General features: G+C 48.0%; 1 protein-coding gene across 6 annotated transcripts in view; it reads right to left on the reverse strand.

Annotated features, from left to right (window-relative positions):
* Positions 1 to 1,081: 1,081 nt before the first annotated feature.
* ENPP6 (ectonucleotide pyrophosphatase/phosphodiesterase 6) overlaps positions 1,082 to 25,416 on the reverse strand; it is a 235,352-nt gene continuing 211,017 nt past the window's right edge. For 4 of the 6 annotated variants that reach the window (XM_032298753.1, XM_032298752.1, XM_032298751.1 and 1 more), the window contains 2 exons: positions 10,158 to 10,281; positions 3,766 to 4,002 (listed from right to left, as the gene is read on the reverse strand). In XM_032298753.1, the coding sequence (XP_032154644.1) occupies positions 3,797 to 4,002; positions 10,158 to 10,281 (330 nt within the window). In that variant the 3' untranslated portion in view covers positions 3,766 to 3,796. Of the gene's footprint in view, positions 4,003 to 10,157; positions 10,282 to 25,416 lie in introns of all 6 variants that reach the window. The other 2 variants (XM_032298747.1, XM_032298749.1) reach the window with 2 other exon arrangements.

Below are 25,416 nucleotides of genomic sequence, written 5' to 3' on the forward strand. Positions count from 1 at the left end.
GGCATTTGAGTTGGTTCCAAGCTTTTGATATTGTAAATAGTGCTGCAGTAAAGATATGTGTGCATGTGTCTTTATAGTACAATGATTTATAATTCTTTGGGTATATGCCCAGTAATGGGATTGCTGGGGCAAATGGCATTTCTGGTTCTAGATCCTTTAGGAATTGCCACACTGTCTTCCATAATGGTTGAACTAATTTACACTCCCACTAACAGTGTAAAAGTATTCCTATTTCTCCACAGCCTCGCCAGCATCTATTGTTTCCAGACTTTTTAATAATGGCTCAAAAGAGCCCATGTAGCCAAGACAATCCTAAGCAAAAAGAACAAAGCTGGAGGCATCTGACTGCAAACTATACTACAAGGCTACAGTAACCAAAACAGCATGGTACTGGTACCAAAACAGGTATATACACCAATGGAACAGAAAAGAGACCTCAGAAACAACACCACACATCTACAACCATCTGATCTTCAACAAACCAGATAAAAACATGCTATGGGGAAAAGATTCCCTACTTAAGAAATGGTACTGGGAAAACTGGCTAGCCATATGCAGAAAACTGAAACTGGACCCCTTCCTTACACCTTATACAAAAATTAACTGGAGTTGAATTAAATACTTAAATATAAACCCCAAAACTATAAAAAAAACTAGAAGAAAACCTAGGCAATACTATTCAGGACATAGGCATGGGCAAAGACTTCATGACTAAAACACCAAAAGCAATGACAAGCCAAAATTGACAGATGGGATCTAATTAAACTAAAGAGCTTCTGCAGAGCAAAAGAAACTATTATCAGAATAGTATCAGAATGGGAGAAAATTTCTGCAATCTACCTATCTGACAAAGGTCTAATGTCAAAATCTACAAGGAACTTAAACAAATTTACAAGAAAAAAACAACCCCATCCCATCAAAAAGTGGGCAAAGGATATGAACAGACACTTCTCAAAAGAAGACACTTATACAGCCAACAAACATATGAAAAAAAGTTCATCATCATTGATCATTAGAGAAATGCAGATTAAACCCACAATGAGATATCATCTCATACCAGTCAGAATGACAATTATTAAAATTGAATTAAAGCCTCATCTTTAATCTGGGCCTCATTTTTTTCATTTGTCCTCAGTAGGTCAACCCAATTATCTTTGTCAGGGAATCAGCAGTGAATTCAAAATGCAATCCAGGAAAAAGGTATCTATACATATTCCTAGCAGATTTTACTCCTATGGAAAAAAACACATTTAGAGAAAGTGGATTTTTTCTAAGGAGAACAATGTAATTTTAAAACAAAAATGAAAGGGAACAAATTTTCACCACATAATGAAGCCATCAAAAATGTCCACATTATTTTAAGCAAAAATCTTTTTCTTCCCCCTCAATGTCTGAATTTTCTTTATTGTTTACCAGGACTCATGATTTTTTTTTGTATCTTATTCTCATTCATTTATTCAGTTGAGTAATTACACTTTGTCAGACAAATACCTAAAGTTTTCTTATGTAACTTGCAGATTTTCAGGATGAGTGAAGCAGGAAAATGGCAGAAGAGTTCAGGAAAGACAAAAACATAAGACTGTGTCTAAGTTTATGCCTCTCTTGAATTTGATGATCCACTATTAATTTAATCATCTGAATATCTCTTAGGGATTCTTCCTTCACAGTGGAGGAAAGTGGGTTCCCCTGAATTCATTGGAACACCGTCCTTTAAGGAGAAAGAAACTTTGAACAATAGATGTCTTTTTCAACAACTACTGCCAATGTTTTGAAAGTACTCATTTGTTTTCAGCCGGATAACAAAAGCTGAGGAGTTGCCTTCTTCCCAATTGATCCAATGGTTTGCTGGCACTTTTAAAGCACATTACATAAATCCTTAGAAATCTTTTGTGGAGGCAAATTCAGTATTTTTAAGCAGTGATCCTTTGCTCTCATGATTCATGGCATGAAGACACACCCCAGCCTTCCTGAATCAGGGTGAATGTTGATATTCAGTTTTCAAGGTAACACACCATATAAGGCTTCTATCGTCCTGAGGAGATCTAACATATTGCCTTCTCTTGACAAAAAGTCTCACTTGCAGATGTATCTCATTTAGTGCAAACTTTTTTTTGTAGGGGGCTGGGGTCTTGCTCTGTTGCCCAGGCTGGAGTGCTGTGGTGCAGTCACAGCTCACTGCAGCCTTGACCTCCTGGACTCAAGTGATCCTCCTGCTTCCACCTCCCAAGTAGTTGAGACCACAAGCATGTGCCACCATGCCTGGTTAATTTTTTAAAAATCTTTTATGTTTTGTAGAGATGGGGGTTTCCCTGTGTTGCCCAAGGTAGTCTGGAACTCCTGACCTCAAGGGATCATCCTTCCTTGGCCTCCCAGTGTTGGGATTACAGGTGTGAGCCACCATGCCCAGCCAAAATTCATTTTTAATGCAATAATAGTGTATGCATGTATATATATATATATATATATATACGCATGTATGTATATAGATATAAGTGACTGATCATGTAAAAAGGCAGTTATCTCTTGTGTTACAAGTTCTATAGCAAACACAGATGACTAAGCTAAAAATATTTCAACTCAGGCTCCATGGCTCTTCTTAAGGGCATCAAAAGAACTTAGGTCCCGGAGGTGGCATTTTGGCCAAACTGTTTCCTAATCACACGACCCGTTAGTTGGTCGGTGACTGGGATTCTACTCCATTATGTTGGATTCTGCTCATTCTCCACCCAGTACCACTTTGCTGTTGTTGAGCAAGCCGTGTGCCCAGGACTGAGCTATAGTGCATCACCCTTCAGCAGCCAGCTGAGATCCTTGCTGATGCCTCCACATTCTCATCAGCGAGCCATCCCTGTCCCAGCCCATAATGACATGTCAGGGATTACTCTTGTCTACACCTTGTATTGGGAGCCACAGAGCGGCAGTGTCTGAGGAAGCCTTTGCCCAGGTGGATGGGCAGGCAGGCAGGCAGGCAGGCCATCCATCAGTCCATCATGCAGGGCCAGCTATGTGCCAGGCTTCATGCCATGATATACCGTGTGTGATCAGTCTCACAGAAGCCCGTGTCCATCAGAAGCTTTACTGCTCCTCAAGGGAAGGGAGAAATTCTCGTGCACTCAGACTTTGGGAGGGGACCCTTGTATTTCACCTTGTTCTATGAGTTCTCCAATCCTTAGTGATGTACTGATTTTTGGATTGATTGGTAATCCATGCTAAGTTATGTCCTTTCTGGGACTCAGTATAAGATGAAAAAATTCCACGAGCTGGGTCAGAAATAGACAGTAGCTTTCGCTTTTGTGTGGACCTCCTTTTAGCTGGGATGGAAGGAACATTACAGGATCGTGGCCACAGACCCTGAGGGTGGCCCCTGGGTGTGGACAGGGCACACACAAGGGCCTGGTCTGAGGAGCTGCTTTGTGCAAGATGGGACTGAGAGGGTCCCAAAGCCACCTCTGTCTGCAATATCCGCTCCAAGTTTGGTTGCTGAGGAGCAGACCCCTGCTCAGAGAGTTCGTCCTGAGTAACGTGAAAAGAAAGGAGAAAATGACATATAACGGAAGAAATGGAAAGCTGGGCTTTTCCTACCTTCTGGAAAAACAAAGTTTGTATCTTTTTTAACAAGTAGGAACTTTTATGTATAGAATTATCCAAGAGTAATATATTTACAGTTTGCATGGCCTTGATTGTGTTAATGAAGCTATTATTCACACACGAAATGAAAATCATTCTGCTTTGGAGGCCTGCTTTGCAGATGGTGTTTTTTTTGTGGGTGGGGGGCGGGGACAAGCAATACAATCAGTTATGCAAGCAAGAAGAGAAGAATCAGGGCCAGGGCGCAGTGGCTCGGCTGGGTGGGCAGGGTGGCGCCTGCGCTTCCCTTCAGCATGCACATCACCCGGGACCAGGACCCGTTGTTCGGCAGCGGAGCGATGCCCATCACGTTGCACATGACGTTGTAGACGTCCACCGATCTGATGGGAGCAGCTCTGAAGTTGGACTTGAAATCTGAAAAAGAAAGGGAAACAAGCTGTCGTGGCGGCTCCAGGGCAGAGGTGGGCTGAGCGCAATAAGGAGGAATGACATTCAGGCTGCAGGTGACCTGGAGATGAGGGAATCGGCTCCAGCAGTGGGGTATGGGCCTGGTGAGTGTGAACGTGGATGAGTATCCAGAAGGCGGTGGGTTAGAAGGGAAAATAGCTTTCTGTGGCTCATGGAGATGAATTTCTTTAAAAGACAAGCAGCAGAGCCAGGCTTCAGGGCTCACACCTGTAGTCTCAACAAGCTGGGAGGCCGAGGAGGGAGGATTGCCTGAGCCCAGGAGTTTGAGAGCAGCGTGGATGACAGAGAAAGACTCTCTAAAAAAAAACTGTTTTAAACCAGGCATGGTGGTGCGCACGTGTAGTCCCAGCTACTCAGAAGGCTGAGGCAAGAAGATCACTTAGGGCCAGGAGTTCAAGGCTGCAGTGAGCCAAGATGGTGCTGCTATCCTCCAGCCTGGGCAAGAGAGTGAGATCCTGTCTCAAATAAAAGAAAATCAGCAGTCTTTCTTTGTGCATAACTGTGCTCTCTTTGTGACAACAGCACTTCCTTTGGGGTACTGGGGAGACACTGAAGGGCCATATGCTGCCGCTCAGTGTCTACAGAGCACTGTAGAGCCTGTATGGTCACAGAGTGACTGTCTTGCCCTTAACCAAATGAAATGCCGTGCTCATCTTCCAGAACGTCTGTCTAGCCCGCGCTGATGGCCAGAGTACCAGCGTCTACTGCAGAGGCTGAAAGACGGCTCAAGAATGTTTCTCACTTTGCTGCCCCATCGAGGTCACAGGTCTTGATGGAATGTGAAACTGTGCCCTTTTCTCGGTGCTGGCTAGCTCAGCAGCCCTGGCGACGGTTTCCTAAATACCTGTTGAAGATCAGCGGAACTCTCCTTGGGAGCATTTCATCAATAGATAAAATAAATTAGCCATGTGGAAAATAGTCTGGGAGCTGAATCAGGGATCCATGTGAAGGCTCTGAGAGATCTAATGGAGAAGACCGCCGTGCCTCTGCCCAGAGCAGCCCCCAAGCTCCAGAGTCATCCAGGAGCCCACAGGGAGGGTGGCCACAGCGCGGTGAGCAAGGGGCGCCAAGGGTGACACCACAAGCCTGTGGAGGGATTTCAGTCAAGTGCACTGCCTCCTTCTCTACAGGGGCAAACGAGAGGCGGAATTCAAAGCACTTATCCTTTAAAGAGTGACTGCAAGATCTTAGTAATATACATACACAACTTCTCTTCTAGGCCCCAAACCAGAGCTTCCAACAAAATACCCAGTGCTCCATTAAGGTTGAATTGAGGGAGATTTTAGCCACTGATAAAGGCCTTTGCCTATGTGTTTTAGTTCTCCTGCAAGTTTTAAAGGAAATGAGTTGTTCAGGGGGCTGCAAAGCCAAGTTCTCTAAGATATTAGAAAATAGTCTTTATAATTTGCTTTGCTAAATCATAAATAGTTAAAAAGCGAACAAACAGCAACACACAGCAATATATTCCAGAGGCAGCCACACCAAATTCTCCTCTATTCATCCTAGAATTACAAATTGGAAAAAAGTTAAATACAGATACCTCTGCCACACAGTATGTTAGATCCAGGGCAACTGCCCACGTGACAGGCTTTGCTCCCTTTGGAGAATTAAAGTTGAATGCACTATAAAGAGGTGTGTGGGCTCCAGCACCAGCCTGCTCCCCTGCATGCGCTAGCTGTGACCTCAGGAAACAGGCCTGGAAAGTCATCGTTCCTGGCACGTTTTGTACACTCAGTAAATGGTCACTGTTCGTATTTATTAATATGTATGACAAGGGCAAACCATGGTTTGAATATATTCACTTTGTAAATTATTTGAAGGTTTCACTTTTCTTCAGGGGCATGGAGGATAAGGGTCAGCTTCTTTTCAGAGTAAAAATTAGTTTTCAAAAATGTAAAACCTGGCCGGGTGCGGTGGCTCACGCCTGTAATCCCAGCACTTTGGAAGGCTGAGGTGGGCAAATCACCTGAACGTGGTAGTTCAAGACCACCCTGGCCAGCATGATGGAACCCTGTCTCCACAAAAAAATACAAAAATTAGCCAGCATGGCGGCAGGTGCCTGTAATCTCAGCTACTCAGGAGGCTGAGGCAGGAGAATCACTTGAACCTGGGAGGCAGAGGTTGCAGTGAGCCGAGATCGAGCTGTTGCACTCCAGCCTGGGTGACAGAGCAAGACTCCGTCTCAAAAAAAAAAAAGTATATACATATATATACGTAATATATATATATACACACACGCATAAAATATATATGTCTGTTTATATATGTATATATATACATACACACACATAAAATATATGTCTGTGTTTATATATATATACATACACATAAAATATGTCTGTTTATATATATATATACATATACATATACACACATAAAATATATATGTGTTTATATATGTATATATATACATATACACATAAGATATATATGTCTGTGTTTATATATATATACATACACACATAAAATATGTCTGTTTATATATATACACACACACACACATAAAATATATATGTCTGTGTTTATATATGTGTATATATACATACACACACATAAAATATATGTCTGTGTTTATATATATATATATATATAACCTGCCCAGAGAGGAAACAAGACCAGAGAGGAAGAAGTAAGGGCTGCCCAGTACGCCAGCCCTCTCCGTATCGAGGCAAATCAGTCAGATGAGGATGGTGGTTACGCTTCCCTTTCTGAGGAATCAGCTGAAGCGGAAGACGTCAGTGGAATGGTTGTTCCAACGATATGGAAGCAACTCTTCTGTCTCCTTTTCATGTGGCCTGGATGTACTAACCCTACTGCCACCACATGGGGCCATGCCTTGCTATGTGTGGGTGGGAGGGCACACGAGGCAGTGGACGACAGTAAGCCCAGGTGTCTCCCAGCCTTTCAGATGTCCACTTCTGGATGGGCAGTAGGGCTCACACCTGGAATCCCAGCACTTTGGGAGGCTGAGGCGGGAGGATGGCTGGAGGCTGAGGAGTGCGAGACCAGCCTGGGAAATACAGCAAGACCTCAACTCTACAAAACTAAAAAAGCAGCTAGTGGTATGTGTCTGCAGTCCCAGCTACTCAGGAGGCTGGGGCAGGAGAATCTCTTGAACCCAGGAGATGGAGGCTACAAGTAAGCCATCACGCCACTGCACCCCAGCCTCGGTGACACAGTGAGACCCTGTCTATAAAAAACAAAACAAAACAAAAATCCTCTTTTTTCACACTTCACAGGAAAAACTGAGATCAAATTCTTCTGACAAAAGTATTAGAAAATATTATCTTTTTACATTGAAAATATGAAATCAAATTCTCTGCATTTAAGCAGAAAGGAGAACTGGGATTTCTTTCCCATCCCATGTAGTTCATGACCTCCTGTTCTGCAGGGATGGTGCTTTGGGCTCAATGCAGAAATGATCCAGGCTGGAATGAAAGTTTCTAGAGAATTCCTGAATAGCAAAGCAATGCCTGATCCAACTGAGGACCCAGACAGGCTCTACTACCTCAAAATGGCGTTTCAGACACGGACTGGGAATCCAAGTTATCCTCGTGCATTTACATTTCTTTGGATATTAAAAATGGGTCTCTTACAGAGAGGAGATTCTGCAGACTTACCCGTGCCTGGCCACCTGGGGCTGCTTTCCCAGTGATGCTTGCTAGCTCGCAGGCTCCCTGACTCACTCCTGCTGTCTTATCTTGAATGTGGAGTTCTCCAGGACAAGATTAGACTATTCAAATTAGAAACTGGGATTAAGCAGAGAGAGGCTCTCCTGCAGAATTACTTCCCCTTCTCTTTGCTGGACCAGGCTCACTGACTGCTAAGGCTGCATCTGGGCTGCCGCAGTGATGCCCACTTTCTCCCTAAGCAAGAAGCACATGCAGTTAATCAGGAGGGATGCACCTTTATCTCAAAGTGCAGCTACATAGCTGTTAAAGGCCTTGCTCTTAAATTTTCTTCTCAGTAAACAGCCAGTGTGCAAAGCTGTTTAATCTTTCATGAGTATTGGAGCCAGAACGTGATGGTTTGCGGGAGGCTCTCCCCACGCTGTATCTGCCTGAAAACATTTTGCAATTAGCCCAGTCCATTTTCATCAGGGATCATCTATCTGTCTATAAAAGACCGGGAGCTTTCAGTCAATGATGGAAGCCTCTGTTAATGGACAGACTCTCTCCACTGAATTTTAACTTTAAGCTAATGAGCTTTGGGTACCTTGTTTAAAATTTGGGGTTTTGGGTTTGGTTCTGCTTTAAAATACTCCTGAGACTCTCATTTGTATATAGTCCTTCAGCAGACAACTGGTTTGCATTCATGATCTTATTTCCCTCCTCTGGGAATGGAGAGTGTGATGCTTTTGAATGAAAGCCTTGCTGACTAATGTTCTCCCAGAGAAACACCACGGCCCTGGAATGTATCCAGTGTAGCCCAGCAGTGACCCTCAGCGTGCTCCGTTCTTAATTCCTTTAGCTTTTGGGCTCTGCGTATCTGACCTGGGGCTCAGCTGACAGGAAGCTCCTCATAACTATTACTGGTGAAAGACAACATGCTCGGGCATCTTCAGAACCCTCTCCTAGGCCCACATCATGAACACCATTGGTGCTCCGTGAATTTGCTCCTACTGCTTCTAATGCTCCCTTGAGGACTTAGGAACCTGGATCACATATGGAAAGGGATTTGTACTAATGTCTTTCTAAGTTCAGGCACCCATGGAGGTGGCAGAAACTGACATCTTATCGTTCTTAACCGGGATTTTGTGAAAAGTAGAGTCACCGTGGGAGGCTGGAGGAGGGATGCTCATGTACGTCCTTGATCTCACTACATTGAAGAGATGAGCAGAGCTTGGAGATGTGATATCTAACCTATAACATGAAAGGAAAGCGCGAACTTTTTTTTTTTTTTAAATGGAGTCTCACTCTGTTGCCCAGGCTGGAGTGCAATGGCATGCCCTCTGCTCACCGTAATCTTTGCCTCCCGGGTTCAAGCAATTCTCCTGCCTCAGCCTCCCAAGTAGCTGGGATTACAGGTGTGCGCCACCACGCCCGGCTAATTTTTGTTAAGTAGAGATGGGGTTTCACCATGTTGGTCAGGCTGGTCTGGAACCCCTGACCTCGCGATCTGCCGGCCCCAGCCTCCCAAACTGATGTGATTACAGGTGTGAGCCATCACACTGGAATGAAAACATGGACTTTTATAGGCTGAAACGTTTTGATCTACATCTAGAAAAAGGCATTCAGAATACAGGTATCAGGGTATACGCTGCTCCTATTTAGTACAGGAGGAGGGACAGTGTTAAGAAAGGAGAGCTCATGAACCAGTCAGCTGAGGGTTGAGGGCTGTTGAAAGCTTTTCTTCCCTTTTTAATTTCTGTTTTTGGGAGAAGAGGGTGTTCAGGTAGTAGTAAGATCTTCAGAGTGTTTGGCAAAGTTTTCCAAAGTATGACTTGACAGGGATCCATCTGTTAAATCAAATGGCAGATACGCCCTCCCCGTCTGCCCCGCTCCCCCAGCCCTAGGAATTAATCTGGTCAAGGAAGACACAGCAAATTTGCTCTCATCCAAGGCATCCCTTGTCATTCTGGCTCATTCATTCTTAAAGTCAGGCTCAAGGTCACTTCCATACCTGCCCTTGAGCTTCTGGTTGGACCCTAAACTAACTGAGTCTCCCTGAGGTGGGTGCTCTAGATGGGAAGGCCCGTGGAAGAGCCAGACCCCAAGAAGCGATCGCATCAACTGTGAGACTCACAGTTGTCAGCAACCTGGTGTCCCATAAGCTTTCCTGGACGCCTGATAGCTGTGAAATAACATTTTGATGAATTAGGTAAAAAATGAATCACAAACATGTGGAATACATTTTCTTCCCTGCACTCAGGATTTAAAATTTACAAGGAAAAGTATTTGGCCACATTTGCCAAACCCAAGAAGCATTTGAAAGGAAGCCAGCAAAAGCTGTTTCATGGAGACCGGCTGGGTTTGCTCTGCTTGGCTCATAAAGAGGGTCTGGAAGGAAATCCCTGCAGCCTCTCCCGGCACCCGAGGCCCCCCTTACAGACACCTCCTTGGGAACGGGGCCTGAGAGCATTGGGTCGGTTCCTCACCTACCAGGTCCGAAGGCCAGGAAGATGCCCCGCATGTCCATGAGTTCATTGTCATAGCCATGCCATCCGCGCTGCCAGCCTTCCCGCTTGCTGGTGCTATTCATCCAAAATGGAAGCATCTCTCGATTCTGAAACCAAGCAAGGCAGTCACATGACACTGCGTCCTGACGTCCCGACCGTGGCACTGAGTGGGCATCTGCTCCACGCTACCACTCCACGGGGGTCTTTCCTCCCCTGCACTCTGACTGAGCCACCCAGCCTCTGCTCCAGGCAGCTCAGACCCTGGACAGCAGCCTATTCAATGGCTAAGCACTCTGGTTAGCAAGGTGTTTTCCTACATGGGGTTGAATTGTATCCCAAAATCAGTTTTAGAGCCACTAAATATAGTAAGTTAGTGGCAGCAGGGATGTTAAAGTGTACCTGCCATGTCATCAAAAATGTATCTGGTCTTTGTCTCAGGTTTGTAACCCAGTGCTCCTAAAACCAGTACAATTTCCCGAGCGATAGGAACGTCTCTTGCTTTTCATTCATAAGGAGTTACTTTCTCCCACACCTGAGTTAATGCTACTGAGATGGGTCCTGGGGTTGGGGCCTAGACAGCTTCAGGGTGGGGGCTGGCCACCAGAGGAATCAGACCACAGGAGGGGAGAGGGGTTAGAGATTGAGTCCAATCACCTGACCTGTGATTTCCTCATTCACATCTGCACAAAGAAACCCCACGTGAAGCCCACGGGGAATGAGGTTCTAGAGCCCCTCCCGGAAGCTCTGCACACCTCCCCTCCCATGCTTCCTTTCCCACGTGCCTCTCTATATGGTGATTCCCAAGGGGCATCCAACACAATAAAACAGTCATCTTAAACACACCGTGCTTTCTTGAGTTCTGTGATTTGTCCTAGTGAATGATCAAACCTGAAGTAGGGTCATGTGACCCGTTGAATGTAGCCAAATCAAACACAGGTGCCGGTAGCCTGGAGACCCGGGACTTGTGGCTGGCATCTGAGTGGGGGCTGCCTTGTGGGATGGAGCCCCTTGAGGTGTGAGGCCCACACTCACTCCAGGTATTGGTGTCAGCATTGAATTGAATGGCGGGCTATCCAGTTGACAGAGCATCATCGAGAAACAGCATCTGTCTAATCACTACCTTTCCTAGCAAAGCAGCTGGAGCCCAGAGGGGCCCCCTCAGCACATCCCAACACCCTCTCCCATGCAGCCCACCCTGCTGTTCTTCCTCCTAGCCCTGCCCTTGGGAGCAGCTCCGGGCCAGCCTCCTCTCCTCCATTACTGCGCACACTGGAAGATGGCACCTTCGCTCCCCTGGTCCAGGTTCTGCAGGTCTTCATTTTCCTCACCCACTCTTCCTTTGGGCTGGGTTCCAGAACCATCGCTTCCCATCGCCCCTCTTTTCTTCGAAACCAAATTTTCTTAAGACTACACATGCTCACTTGCTATGAAATAGAGGGCTAAGAGAAAGCTTTGCAAATCCCACGGAAGCTGCAGCCAGCAAGCACAAGCCTAGCCATGCACCGCAGAAGCCACTCATCCTTCTACGACCTCTCCAAGGATGCACAGTGCGCTCTTGCTAAGCAGGTTTCAATATTACAAAAATATTTAATATTTCAAATGCAGAAGGTAGAATAGGCTGGTCATGATGAATGTGTAGACTCAAGACTGCTAAGCTACCAGCAATTTACAGGTTGGCTCCCAAGACTAGTAAGAGTATCATGTGTTTAGTGAGCCAAGCAGTTCACCAGAGCTGACACCAACGTGCAATTAACCATGTAACATCCCAGTGGGGATGATACCGTTTCCACCATTTTGTAGTTGAAAGGATTACGGCTCAGAGAGGTTAAGTGACAGTCAGAGTCACACAGCTAGTGCAAGGCACGGCTGGGATTGGAACCCAGCTCATCTGCCTCCCACTGCCTGGGCCACTTCCACTCTGCAATGCTAGAGGTCACTGCATCACGTCATCACTCACGAAGTGTGGCCGGACACAGAGCACTAACGAGCCTGGAACTGGGTTGGTGCAGTTAAATTGCGTTAAATTTCCAGCTCTGGGATCCTGGCTCTTTGACTTCTCTGAGCTGCGGCCTCCCTGCTGGCTCTGGCCTCCTTGTAGGGTCTGTGGGGATGCCATGACTGTGTGCTAAATCCTTGACACGCAATAGATGCTCACTAGGTGGCAGCGGCCTGGTCCACAGGTGCCCCCGGTGGCGGGGCCGGGCAGCGTGGGTCGTGAGGGCTGAGCCTGCGTGCGCTTGCTTAGCTGTCATATCACATTGCACAACCATCTGCTCTCACCCCGTAAATCGCCCCCTCGCACTGCGGCTTTCCACGTTTCTCCGTTTCCTGAGTTTCCCGCATCCCTAGTCCCTCCTTCTCCAGCTGTGGCTCGTGTTTTTCCACGGGAAGGTTTCGCTCACTGACTGCATCTCTAACTTTCTCTTTTTGTTCCTTATCTGTCCATGGTGATGATCACAACACATCCCAATTCAGCCTCGTTGGCTAATTTAATGTGCTGCTTCCCCCTCTCACAGCCTACGAGGCGGTGAGCTCAGAGGCACGAAGTAGAACACTTTTGCTATTAACAACCTCACCAAATATGAACCTCATGGTCTGTGTGTTTCCCACGACAAAGAACAGCAGCAAGAGAGATGAAGACTGATGGCCCGATTTGAAACGTGCAGCCTAGATTCCACAAATAAACACACAGCAACGATAAACCCCAGCCCTGAAGGCAATGTAGGATCTTTCTAGTCATGGGCATTCCACTCGTTTTTATTAAAATGATAAGTTGCCCCAGAAAAACAATGGTTCTCACTGATGAAAGAATCATAACCACCTTGCGGGTCAGGTGCACAGGTAACTGGTGTAAGCGTCGGACTGGATCGCGGCCCTGCACAGCCTTCATTTCGCAGTGCTGCAGCGATGATTTTCTTCCTTTTCCTCTGCCAGGAGCTTTTAGCACCTTTGCTTCGTACCCCACATTATCTTTTCGAGGGCATACAGCGGAGGCCAGACCTATGAAGACGGGCCTGTCACAGATCCCTCGGCCTCCAGGGTGGGAATCCCCATCTGTGGATTTGCAGCTCCGGGTTGGGCTGCTGGCCCCATCCAGCCCCCGCGGGGCCCAGGGACTGCCACATGGCGCCACCTAGTGACATCCGGGGAGGAGCCCCAGCCCTCCAGATCTGGCCGAAGGTGAGAAACAAGGGTAGAGGGCGGGCTTGTGTGTGTGTGTTCAGGGGGAGGGGCGCCTCTAAGTGGGATCCCACTGCTGGGTGGGCAGCCAGTTCCCAGGGTGGCAGGAAGCACGCGGCTCTCCTGCAACGTGTGCTGGGGGGGTGGCTCCCGCTCATCCACGGGTGTGGAGGGAATCCACTGCATGCAGGCAGAGAAGGAGCGGGTGTCCCCAGGTGAGAGGAGGCCCGGGCAACGGTGGAACGTCCCTGCCAGCCTGTGGGAGAAGCCCATGATTTCAGGGCCGATGTATCAGTTCCCACAGGCATGCACTGAGCTCTGGATTCGTGCCAGGAACTTGGCTAGGCTTCTGGGGTGTGGGGCACAGAGGCGGAGGGCAGCTCCTTCCCCTTCCAGAGCCCAGCTTTAGTGAGGGAGGAAGGGGGCTGCAACTGCTGGGCACTGACCAGGAGTGAACTAGACCAGGAGTGGGTGTCCAGCCCGAAGCCGGAAGGGAGGCTCAGGCCCCAGGGAGGCCTTCAGCAGAGGGGACACGGGAGGAGGTCTGTGGTGAGAGGCAGTGAGTGTGGACATAGCTTTGTGCATGCATCCTACATGTGTGTAAGCACGTGTGTGCATGCGTGTGTGAATGTGTGCATGCATATGTGCCTGTGTATGACAGTGTGAGTGCATGAGTGTAAACGTGTGTGTGCCTGTGTATATGTGAGTGTGTGTTTGTGTGTGTAGCGGCAGGGTACAGAGATTGAGAGGAAAAGTCAGAATGAGGAGTCCACAAAGGGAGTCCAAATAAAGAGTGGGGGTGCTCTAAGGCTCCTGGAGTGACAGAGTCCTGGGAACTCCAAGAGCGGGGAGCCCTTGAATGACCTAGGAGGGAAAGATTGAAAGAAAGCTGGCATCAGAGGGAGACTGCTGGAAAAGCCAGGAGCGGAGAGGAACTGGGCTGTTTTGCTCTCAGTGGCTAGTGGGGTTGTGCCAACCAAACAGGGCAACCAACTCTCCTGGTTTGCAGCTGAGTGGGCTTCAGGGATGCGAGACTTTCCATTTTAAAACCAGGACTGTCCCAGGCAAACCAGGACAAGTTGGCCACTGTACAGTCAGCACCGTGTTAGGAATGTACATAACATCTTCACCCAGGGTGATGTGTTCAGCTCTTCCCAGTGCCTTCCAAGAACCCTCCCCCAGACAGGGGCGGACGGCAATGCCAGGACCCTTCATCTTGATGAGCCCCTCAACCAGCTAATCATGTCTAACAGGAAGGAACCAGAAATAAATCGACCCACCCCAGGAGGCGCGGTGAGAAGCAGCTGAGCGGTTGCTTATAAGCTTGTGCTTTTTTCTGCCGGTGCCCACATTCTATCTGGGCGCCCGCACCCATCGGCTGCTCCTCATGATAATGCCTCTTCTATGCTTGCATTAATTTGGGAAGCCAGGGACTAATCATGAGAGAGGAGTTATAATTTCTAGACTAGGCCTTTGTCTCTGTCATCTTAGCATGAAAATGAAAAGAAAATGTGACATTCGCTCTTTACCTCCAAATCAGAAACCTGCTAAATACAGTGTGTTCCAAACGCCAGGACGCATCCATTTGTGTTCAGCATTGCGGGATTCCTTTGTGGGCCACCAGCCTCCTTTGTGGGCTGAGCTGAGCCGAGCCGTCTGGGGAGCACACTTAGAAATGCGAGGCTGGGCTGGGAATGAAGGTGCAAGCAGAGAGAGGGGCGCAAGGACAGGAAGAGCAAGGACAGGAAGAGTGGGAAGCACCGAGCGGTCCGCGTTCACCATTTGCAGCCGGGCGCGGTGGCTCAAGCCTGTAATCCCAGCACTTTGGGAGGCCGAGGCGGGTGGATCACAAGGTCAAGAGATCGAGACCATCCTGGTCAACATGGTGAAACTCCGTCTCTACTAAAAATACAAAAAATTAGCTGGGCATGGTGGCGCACGCCTGTAGTCCCAGCTACTCGGGAGGCTGAGGCAGGAGAATTGCTTGAACCCAGGAGGCGGAGGTTGCGGTGAGCCGAGGTTGCGCCATTGCACTCCAGCCTGGGCAACAAGAGCGAAACTCCGTCTCAAAAAAAAAAGGTGGGGGGGTGGCTGTGGTAAACTCTAGGGCGTTTACTTGGTTTTTCGTGATGCATTTTTGGAATACATAAGCACATGTATTTCTCACCCATTCCTTCCCATTTCTCTCCAGCATGTATAGGAGAGTGGTTGCTAAGCTGGGGAGAATAACGGAGGAGGCTGGTGGCCCACAGCTGCCCAACGTCCAGCCTCCAGCTCTGCCCTGCATCCCTAAATGACTCCTCCCACGGTGGCTGGAGGAAGCGCCGCTGCAGGACCTTGTCTGGTCCCTCCTGCTCTGCCTGGTGCTGGCCCTCTGACCTTCTTCCCACGGAGGCCACGGTGTACACGCTCCCTGCTGGAAAGCAGAGTGCTCACCACCACACTGGTGCATCCCGTGCTGGCTGCACACGGACCACCCCGAGTTCGGCCTGGGCCTGGCTCTTGGATATTTGCATTCGGCAGGTCAGGAGGAGTTGAGGAATCTCTTCTTAATGTCTCCCAGGTGGTCAGGATGTGCAGTCAGGCACGGGAACGGCTGGAAGCCGCTCACCAGGCATCTGCCGTGGGCCATGTTAAAGGATGACTGTCCTTTTCTGAGAACTGCCTGAGATCAGGGACTGTGCCTCATGTCCCTTTGTGTGGCCCTGGGCATAGCAACATGGGCCTTCCTCTTGCAAAGTTCAAAGGGCTTCAAGGGACTGCAGAGTCAGGCACAAGGTCAGCAGCTACAGAGCTGCTTTCCAACAGGCAGGAGCCAGGGCGGCCCTGCAGCTGCTCCAGCAGGCGCTTCACTCCCAGTGACTGGTGCCCATCGGCTGCTGATTGATACATTGTGTCTCCTTTCAACTACTGAAAGTATAATTCTCATGAGGTGTCGGGTCAGGGACCCAAGCTCTGCCCTTTCACCCTTGAGGCATCACAACAGGTCTCTAGGGAATGGGGCAACACCACTGAAATCTGGTCACATTAAAATAAGTAAAAGGTGAAACCGATCCAACGTGTATTAGAGGCCTAATAAAAATCTACTTTTTCTTTCTAGGACATGGTTGTAACAGAAGTCTCCCACCTCCCTGAAAACACAATATATTTGTGACATTCTCCCAATCTGAGAAAAGTCACCAATAATGTTCAAGTCCTGGGTGGCTTCAGTGAAAACGCTGGTGAAATGATGACAGTTGGGCCGGCTTGGATGGTTTTGCTGCTGGTGTGAAGGTTGAGATATGGTTTCTATTATAAACCACGCTTTCTCAGATTTTGTAGCATTGCTATTTTAAACTGTCCTGCAGAGAGGCTTCCAGCCAGCAGGCCTCTGTGGAGCCCGTGGGAGCGGTGGTTAGGAGCCTTTGAGATGTGTCCGCCACATGCCGCTCCAAAGAGATGTTCCCCTAACCATTTCCCTTTCTCTGCCTTTCTAAAACAGAATTTAATTGCTTAGGCCTCTCGGGCCACTGGCCTGACCCCAGAGAGCCCCTGGCCACACACTGCTTGATCCTCGAAATGGGAAATGCAGACAGCAAAGTCAGCAGGGATCCAGGGACGTGGGAGTTTAGAGTGGAGTGAAGCGCTGGAGAAAAGCACTCAGTGGATGGGGTTTCTTTATCCTTTTCTTTTTTTTCAGAAGCATGTTTCTTGCAGCGTGCCCAAGCTGAGAAAAGTACCCGTGTGCTCCCACGCAGTGCGCAGAGTGACCCTGGTCACCACCAGAAAGCACGCAGCTTCCCGCCCTACATCTGACTTTGCGAAGCCCAGTTAGGCATGCCTGGACAACGCCACAAAAGCTGCCACTAAAACTCAGGGGCCACGTTTTCCAGATTGTCTTGATTTCCTCGGATAGTTTGGGTCCAGGCCTAACAGCCATTCAACCACAGGCTTTAGAATCGAGCCTGACATTTCATATCCTTTTCCAGTGTTCAAAATAAGTCTTTCCTCTGGAGAAAAAGACTGGCCTCCTTTAGAAGTGTGGGCCTGAATCTGAGGCATTTCTCTCAAGCCAGGCAGGGGTCCAGAAGATCAACAGCAAAACACCATGTTGCAAAACATTTCACCAAGTTCTGGGGAAATCTTTCCCCATCCCACCTTTGTGAGCATGGTGGCATAAAATGGACACTGTCCAGGAGGGGCTGCAGAAATTAGCCCTTCAGAGCTGGGAGGGGCTGGGGAGAGCGGCTGTGTCCCACCCTTGGACTGTAGCTCTGGGCCAGCCAAGCAAGGAGAATTGCTGTTCATGGTTTCAACACCTTTTCCCTGTTGAAGTCTCTTCTGGGGCTACTAATAATTAGCCAAGGTTGAAAGCCTGACTTTGCTTTCTTCTCTTTTTACTCGGTGACTGGTTTACACATCTACCAAGTGAACAACCTGTCAGTCAGTAGCCAAGAATCAACTGTCTCAATATTTATTAATTCGTTCACCCGCCAACGTCTACTGAGACTCTACAAGCTCCGTCATGGGAAACAAAGGTCAAGATGCTGAAGATCTGCCCTCAGGGAGCTTCCACTCCAGGAGGGCAGATTCCAAACCAGATAAACAAATGTAGCACCAGGTCTTATGGAAATTCCAAGCTGGAGGACATGAACAACTCTTGCGTGTTTCCTGGAAGAGATGGTGTTTGAATTGGGCTTTGAAGGACAGGTGGTGGCAATTGGCACAGAGGGCACTCCAGGGAGTCCACTGATTATTTATTGGGCTGATTGACGTTACTCGGGCAAGCACGATTACCCCTTCCTGCCCAAATTCCCAACACTTAAGTCTTTCACTGGAAGAATTGTTTTCACAAACAGAAACATTTTGGTTCCAGTATATTCAAATCACCCATGTTGGTGACCAGAAAGGAGAGGCCTGGGGTAAGGAAGAGGAAACGGAGGTAAAGTGGGCTTGGAGCAGCTGTGGAGGCTTTTGCAGTATGAGGCGAACAAGAAAACGGAAAAGGATGATGGCAGTTTTCTGCTAGTGTGAAGGAGCCGAGACGTGGTTCTAGACCCCGCAGAAGCCAGATGGGTGAGTCTGTCACTGAGAAACATGAAGTCAGAAATACACTGAACATTCTGATGAGATGTTTGGGAAGGACCAGGTGGGACTGCGTGCTTCATGGCTACACTTGAATTCAGGTCCTGGGTTTATTGCTCAGAGATCTGTAAACATAGGCAAGGCGCCGAAAATGCTGAGGCTCCATTAACTCCGTAAACTTGGGGTCACAGTGTCCAATGAGGAGAGAGGCACCTAATTAATTAAGGAGGTTCTTAATCCCAAATAGCCACTATTGTTATGGTTGTTATTGACCAAAAATTTTTAAAATCCCTATATATTTATTATCCAAAAAACATACAATAACTTGATTTGCATGTCATTGAAACTTTTGGGGGGTCATAGGGGCTCTTTCCAAAGTCCACAACGATCCAGGCACAAAAAATTAAGATTATGATGCTCTACAGCATCCAGTATTACTAATTAAAGGTACATGGAATCAATTGACAGTCTGTTTAGTGGGTAAGTATAAGGATTTTCATGGAACTGCTCATGACCTCAGTTCTTTACCTCTGTTCTTCCCATGACCTATGAATTACATTACCCCGAAGACGATGGCTCCTGATCCTCCCCTGTCAAAATTTCCTGTGGTTTCCCATTGAATTTAAGATAAAATATATCAAGTCTTTTTTTTTTTCTTGAGACAGAGTCTCGCTCTGTCACCCAGGCTGCAGTGCAATGGCGCGATCTTGGCTCCCTGCAACTGCCACCTCCCAGGTTCAAGTGATTCTCCTGCCTCAGCCTTCCAAGTAACTGTGATCATAGACACGTGCCGCCACGCCTGGCTAATTTTTGTATTTTTAGTAGAGATGGGTTTTCACCATGTTGGCCAGGCTGGTCTCGAACCCCTGACCTCAGGTGATCTACCCTGTTCGGCCTCCAAAAATGCTGGAATTACAAGCGTGAGCACATCTGGCCACAAAAATACCAGGTTTTAAGATAAAAAATACCACATCCTGGCCCGACGCTTCCTTGCTTACCTAAGCAGCCCTGTCGCGTTGCCACTTCCCCTTCCTGGCCCCACACTTGGCCACCTGGCCCATTCTTTCCATACCGCTAACTCTCAAAGGCCTTTCCTGCCTCAGGTTCTTCAAGCATCCCGTTCCCGCAGCCTGGAGAGTACTTCTGGGTTTCAGCCTCAAGTTCCCTTCTCAGAGAGGGGTCCCCAGCCCCGCATCGGGTTCCTGTTACCCCCATCCCAGTACCCTCCTTACGACACTCTCTGTGTCCATGACAGCACTTATGGCGATTTATTTGTGTGGCATGAGTGTTTATTTAGTGTCTAGTTCCTTCACTGGCAGGAGGGCAGGAGAGGGGCGAGGACTCCCGGCAGCTCCCACTGCGGAATTGGAAGCTGTCATTGGCCTCACATGTAGTAGGCACTCGGCACATACCTGCTGGTGAGCTGGACATGTGATTGCTGAGGCACATGGCCTTCGCGGCCGAGGACAGACGAGTGTGCTCAAGTTCCTGCAAACTGCCCACAGTCTTTCTCCGCTGGGCATTTGGCTGTGTTGTGCCTGACTCTCCCATAATGTAGCATCACCGAGCTGCCTCCTCAGTGTCCCTGGCCCACTGTGACATTGTGACAGCCCAACCTACCCCAGGTCCCTAGGAGAGACAGTGGCAGGGTGACCAACTGAAACCCCCAGTGGAGCCTAACTGGGCAGGGCTCCCGTGCTCTGGGGAAGAGTGTGACCTTCATCCCCTAGTGGGAAGATGCCAGGCAAAGGCTTTCAAGAGGATGGGGACCAGCTCTTAGGCAGGCTTCAGTGAGGACTGCCCATTTCCCAGCCTTGAAGCAAAGAGCTTGGCTGGTGTGACAGGCTTAGCCCCGTGGAGGCAGCCTGTGCCTTATCTCTTTCTGTTTCATCCTATGGGAATAAGCAGACTTTCAGATTTCTCTCCTTGCAGGACAGGAAGCCTTAGAAAGGACCGACAGCAGTTGGACATCCAGCTGGTTTGGTAACAAGTACAGGGGCAGAGGCAAACTGGCGGCCCTGGCCAGGGGGCTTCCTTTGCTAAGGCAGGGTCAGCAGTCCCGCTGCATGGCTCTGCAATTCCAGGGAACACATGCAATCTGTTTCTGCCGTTATCTTTGTCAGTGACACCTCCCTAAGAAATCCTAAGAAAAAGATGAACTCAACAAGTCTTCCTGTTAGTGCAGCTGCCTCGGAGTCTGCAAGCCTTACACTGATGGCGGGAAGTGAGTGTGTTTGGGGAAAGGGCATTTTTACCAAGGAAACCAAATCTTCCACGTTTCTGAGATGGTGCCTGTAGGTAGAAAGGAGTGGGGCAGGACTCCTGAGGCTCTCACCCAGCGTCACCATGTCTAACTCAGCGGTTTTCCTAGTCAAGGCTAAACCAGAAACCGGTCTCATCTTCCAGCTGAACTCAGACCCAGAGAGACTGCTTTCAGGCCGAGAGTCTTGCCATGCCACAGATGCAAAGCGTAAGCCAGCCCTGAAACGTCGACGCATGTACTGTGGATGGGTATGTAGGTTTCAGGACAAAACTTAACGTTCTTTTACCATTTGGGGAGAAATTTTGCAAATAGCTATATGAGCAATTAATAGCCTTGGCACAGAGCAGAAACGAGGATATAGAATGGGGTTTTTAATTCTCTGCTGTCAAGAAAGTATAATGAATGTCAAGAAAGTACAATAGAATGATGTCAAATAAAGAAGTCTAAGCCAATAAGGAAAGAACGGGCACTTGTTTTTGGGATTTCTCAGAAAGCAAATAAAGCCCCAACGTTATGTTAAAGTAGAATCAGGGCCAGGTGCAGTGGCTTATCCCTGTAATCCCAGCACTTTGGGAGGTCAAATGGGCGGATCACCTGAGGTTGGGAGTTCGAGATCAGTCTGATCAACGTGGAGAAACCCCATCTCTACTAAAAATACAAATTTAGCTGGGCATGGTGGTACATGTGGGTAATCCCAGCTACTCGGGAGGCTGAGGCAGGAGAATCGCTTGATCCTGGGAGGCGGAGGTTGCAGTGAGCCAAGATTGCACCACTGTACTCCAGCCTGGGTGACAGAGCAAAACTCCATTGAAAAAAAAAAAAAAAAAAAAAAGGAGAATCAGAAATTGTAACCTTTACATATGATTTCTTAACAATGAAAACTCATAAATTCCATGACAGAAGTAAAATGATTAAGATATTTAGTCTAGGAAACTACAAAGAGTCCTTAAAAGATATCTCAGTATCTCTCAGGACTCAGGGACGATTATGATTTTCCAGAGAAACATTTGTCTTCGTGGATATAGATGTCATAAATTATATTAATGGAAGTGATTGTTCTCTTTGGGTAGGCTTCTGGGAAGCTCGGAACCACATGTGCGTTCCACTTTATTTAGCAGTATGTTATTTTCAGAACTAACAATATCAGCTGGGCACGGTGGCTCATGCCTGTAATCCCAGCACTTTGAAAGACGGAGGCGGGCGGATTACTTGAGGTCAGAAGTTCGAGACCACCCTGGCCAACATGATGAAACTCTGTCTCTACTAGAAACATAAAAATTAGCTGGGCATGGTGGCGGACACCTGTAGTCCCAGCTACTCAGGAGGCTGAAGGAGGATCTCTTGAACCCGGGAGGCGAGGTTGCAGTAAGCCAAGATCACACCATTGTACTCCAGCCTGGGTGACAGAGTGAGACTCCATCTCAAAAAAAACAACAAAAACAAAACAAACAAAAAAGAACTAACAAAATCCACAATGCAGAGTCATCAGGAGAAGTAGGAACAGGAACTAGAATACACTTAATTCAAGATCACTATTATCATTGTAGCAGTTGTTCTTGTTGTCATTGACTAAAATGTAAACAGAAATTTTTCTTGATGTATTTATTATCTGCAAGGTGCAAAATAACTTTAGATGCACATCATTGAAGCTTTGGGGGAGGGGTCGTTCTAGAGTTCCTAAGGATCCGGGCGTGACAGATGAAGATGAGTTTTGCAGCACTTACCATGGTAATTAAAGGTGCATGAGCCACCAGGGATAGTCTATTAGTGAGCAGTCCTCGTCTTTCAGAGCTAATCGTATTTTTTCACACCCTATTTATCTTATTTATGATGTTCTTTTTTGTTTTTCAAGATTTCTGCTTCACTTATCTTTGAAATTACCTCAAATCTTTCTTTGGAAATGATTGTCTATTTTAAAATGCTGCTCAAGGGATTGTTAATAGCTCAGCATTCTTCCTTCCTGTTCTGTGGCTTCTCTGTACAGTGCAGTATATACAGTGCAGCACTGGTCAGCCCTTGCTAACTGATGGTGTCACTTCTGATTTACTCAACAAACGCGCGCGCGCGCGCGTGTGTGTGTGGGTGTGTGTGTGTGTGTGTGTGTGTGAGATTTGTCAATGCATACAAAAGTAATATATAATAGAACATAACGTGGTCAGTATTAATGTGTCGGTTTCCTACAGGGGAGCAGGTACTTGGAGCCACAGCAGAGTGCAGGGCGGGAGGATGGCGGGGAGATGGAAGCAGAGCCAGGGGCAGGAGGACGCATCCTCAGACTCGTCACTGGGTGTCCTGAGAGGGCCAGCACCAGGCAGAATGGGTGCAGAGGTGCTGTTTGTCCTTGCTGTCCCCTTACCCCTTCTCTCTGTTCTTTGTTTCGAGGCCCCTGTCTGCCTGACTCCTGGCCTCGGTTTCACTTCTGACCTGTGATTGTGGCCCCCTGGTCTGCGCTTCAGCACAATTTCAGATCACAGAACCAAAGCTGAGCCAGGGGGAGCTGCTAGCGGGTTCCGGGCGGAAGCAGACTTACAGTGCAGTTAAAGTTTATGCATCAAGGCTTCTCAAGTGTGTGAACTTCTTCCAAGTCCCTGTACCTAATTTTATATTCAAAATTGTGTATGTTTTCTTCTTTAAGAGAGATCCCCCTCACCTTAATTCTGTAATCCCCAGAGTCCTACAAAACCTCAGAGTCTGACCCTGGATCCAGTGTGTATATTTTGCTTCCTGATAAAAGCGGGAGATGTGCAAAGAGAACCCACACCCTTTCTTTCCTGCTTCGGGGTGTCCTAACAGGATATGATGTGATGCTTGGAGCTGCAGCAGCCACCTTTCGACCTTGAGGAAAGGCAAGAGCATTGCAGAAAAGCTGGCTTGGGGCATGATGTAATTGATTTACTGGATTCGGCAATCCTGCAATTGCCTGCTCCAGACTTCTAGTTATGTGGGATAGCAAATCCTTCTAGTTTAAGCCACATTTATCAAATGGTCTGTGATTTATCACCATAGCATCTTAACGGATGCCTCAAGGTCTCCCAGCGCTGCGTTTCATCACTCACTGGAAGGCCCCGCATCTCATGCCAGATGTGTGGCTGCTGAGATACCATGTTTACTTTCGCTGAGAGGACTCAGGGCTGAAGCTGCTTCCCCAGCACCTGTGACACTCTACTGTGGGGAGCCAAGACCTTTCCCGCCAGAATTGAGATAGCACCTCATTCATCATCCAGCATCTCCATAGTGACCTCTGGCCCTGCACTCCCCTACCTAAGCCTGTTTTCCAGCAAGATGCCCCAATCGCCTCTCCCCTCTTCTGCTCTCCCTCCCTTCCGCCCAGCCTCTCAGCAAGGGCGACTTCAGCTAAATTCAGCTAAAGCCGAGAAAGTAACGACGGTGCGAATAGCCGGCTGAGAAATGACTGGCGGCCGCGCGTTAACCTTCGCGGCGTATTTGCTTTTGAAAATTCAAAGCGCTTCTGCCGGAATTTTATAAACTGAAATAAAGGTTCAAAAAGTGAGCCCTTTGGGGCGACCTGGAGAGTTGGCACAGGTGACTTGCTAGAGTACATGTGTGCTCCGTGCGAGGTCCTGGGAAAACCACTCTAAGTCCTGATTCGGTGATGCTAACCCAGCCTCACTCCAGGTGAACTTCACACGGTGTGATGAAGCAACAAGAAGCATTTCGGATTGTAGCAGAGAGGGGCGTTAGGGAGCAGAGGGACCCTCATGGAGACGTTGTAAACCACGTGGCAGAGAAGCCAGGGCTGGCTGAGGAGGCCCCGCTGGCCGCGGCTCTGCGTAGCTCACACTCCTAACCATATCTCCTCTTTTCTCCATTCCTCAGCGCCAGGGGCTTCTCTCTGAGTGCACCCAGAAGCCACACAGGCCTCCTGCATAACTGAGGTTCGTGCCACACACCCCGCACTTTCCCATGCCCATGTCCGGGACTCCCACACACTTGCCCAGTCAGCATCCCTGCCAAGCGTCAACTGCCTCCACCCCCAGCGGGCTCCTGACAAGTCCTGGGTCTTACGCGTGGTCGGCCTCAACCAGCTACTCTCACGTACACTGGAGTCCATTCTATCAGGTCGACGCCAAAGGGATGATGATTTTTTTCCCATGCCGCGATTACTTCTGAACCAAGCTAATAATTGCCACCCCCTTCAAATTCGTAAAATAACCTGTACCGTCTTCAGGAATTAACTTAAACATGACAGGACCACAGACTCCCCAAAAGGACAGGGCCTTCCCACCGTGGGCTGGCATCATAGCTGGCTGAGCTTGGAGTCCAGGCTAACCAGGGGGAGGCTGTTGAGGTCCTTCAGGCATGAGACAATTAAGGTTTGGACCAAAAATGCATGATAATCTCTGAAAGATCAAATTGGCCAACTCGGGACTCACAGTCCCGTCTGCCAAATATTTCTCTTGAAGGTGAAAGCGAAGCTGAGCCTCTCCTTGCTTTTGACTACCCGTGAGCGATTGCTTTGGTTCACAGTAATTGTTCCACTTTAAAGCGAACAGGTTACATTGTAAGCCCCATAATCGAGTTAAGGCCTGTTTGTTAAAACACAGCGAGTCTGGAGCCATGAAGTCTAAACCATGACTCTGGGTTCACGTCTGCAGCTGTGTCTACAAAATTACCCGATCACGAGTTTTGATTCTCTAAAGAAAGAAAGAATGCAACAAATGATGCCTACGTGAAAAAGTCTTTTACATGTAAAAACTGAGTAACTGTTATTTAC

The sequence above is a fragment of the Sapajus apella genome, unplaced genomic scaffold, assembly GCF_009761245.1.
Source record: "Sapajus apella isolate SASKATOON/1434 unplaced genomic scaffold, GSC_monkey_1.0 scaffold39, whole genome shotgun sequence".
Lineage (NCBI taxonomy): Eukaryota > Metazoa > Chordata > Mammalia > Primates > Cebidae > Sapajus > Sapajus apella.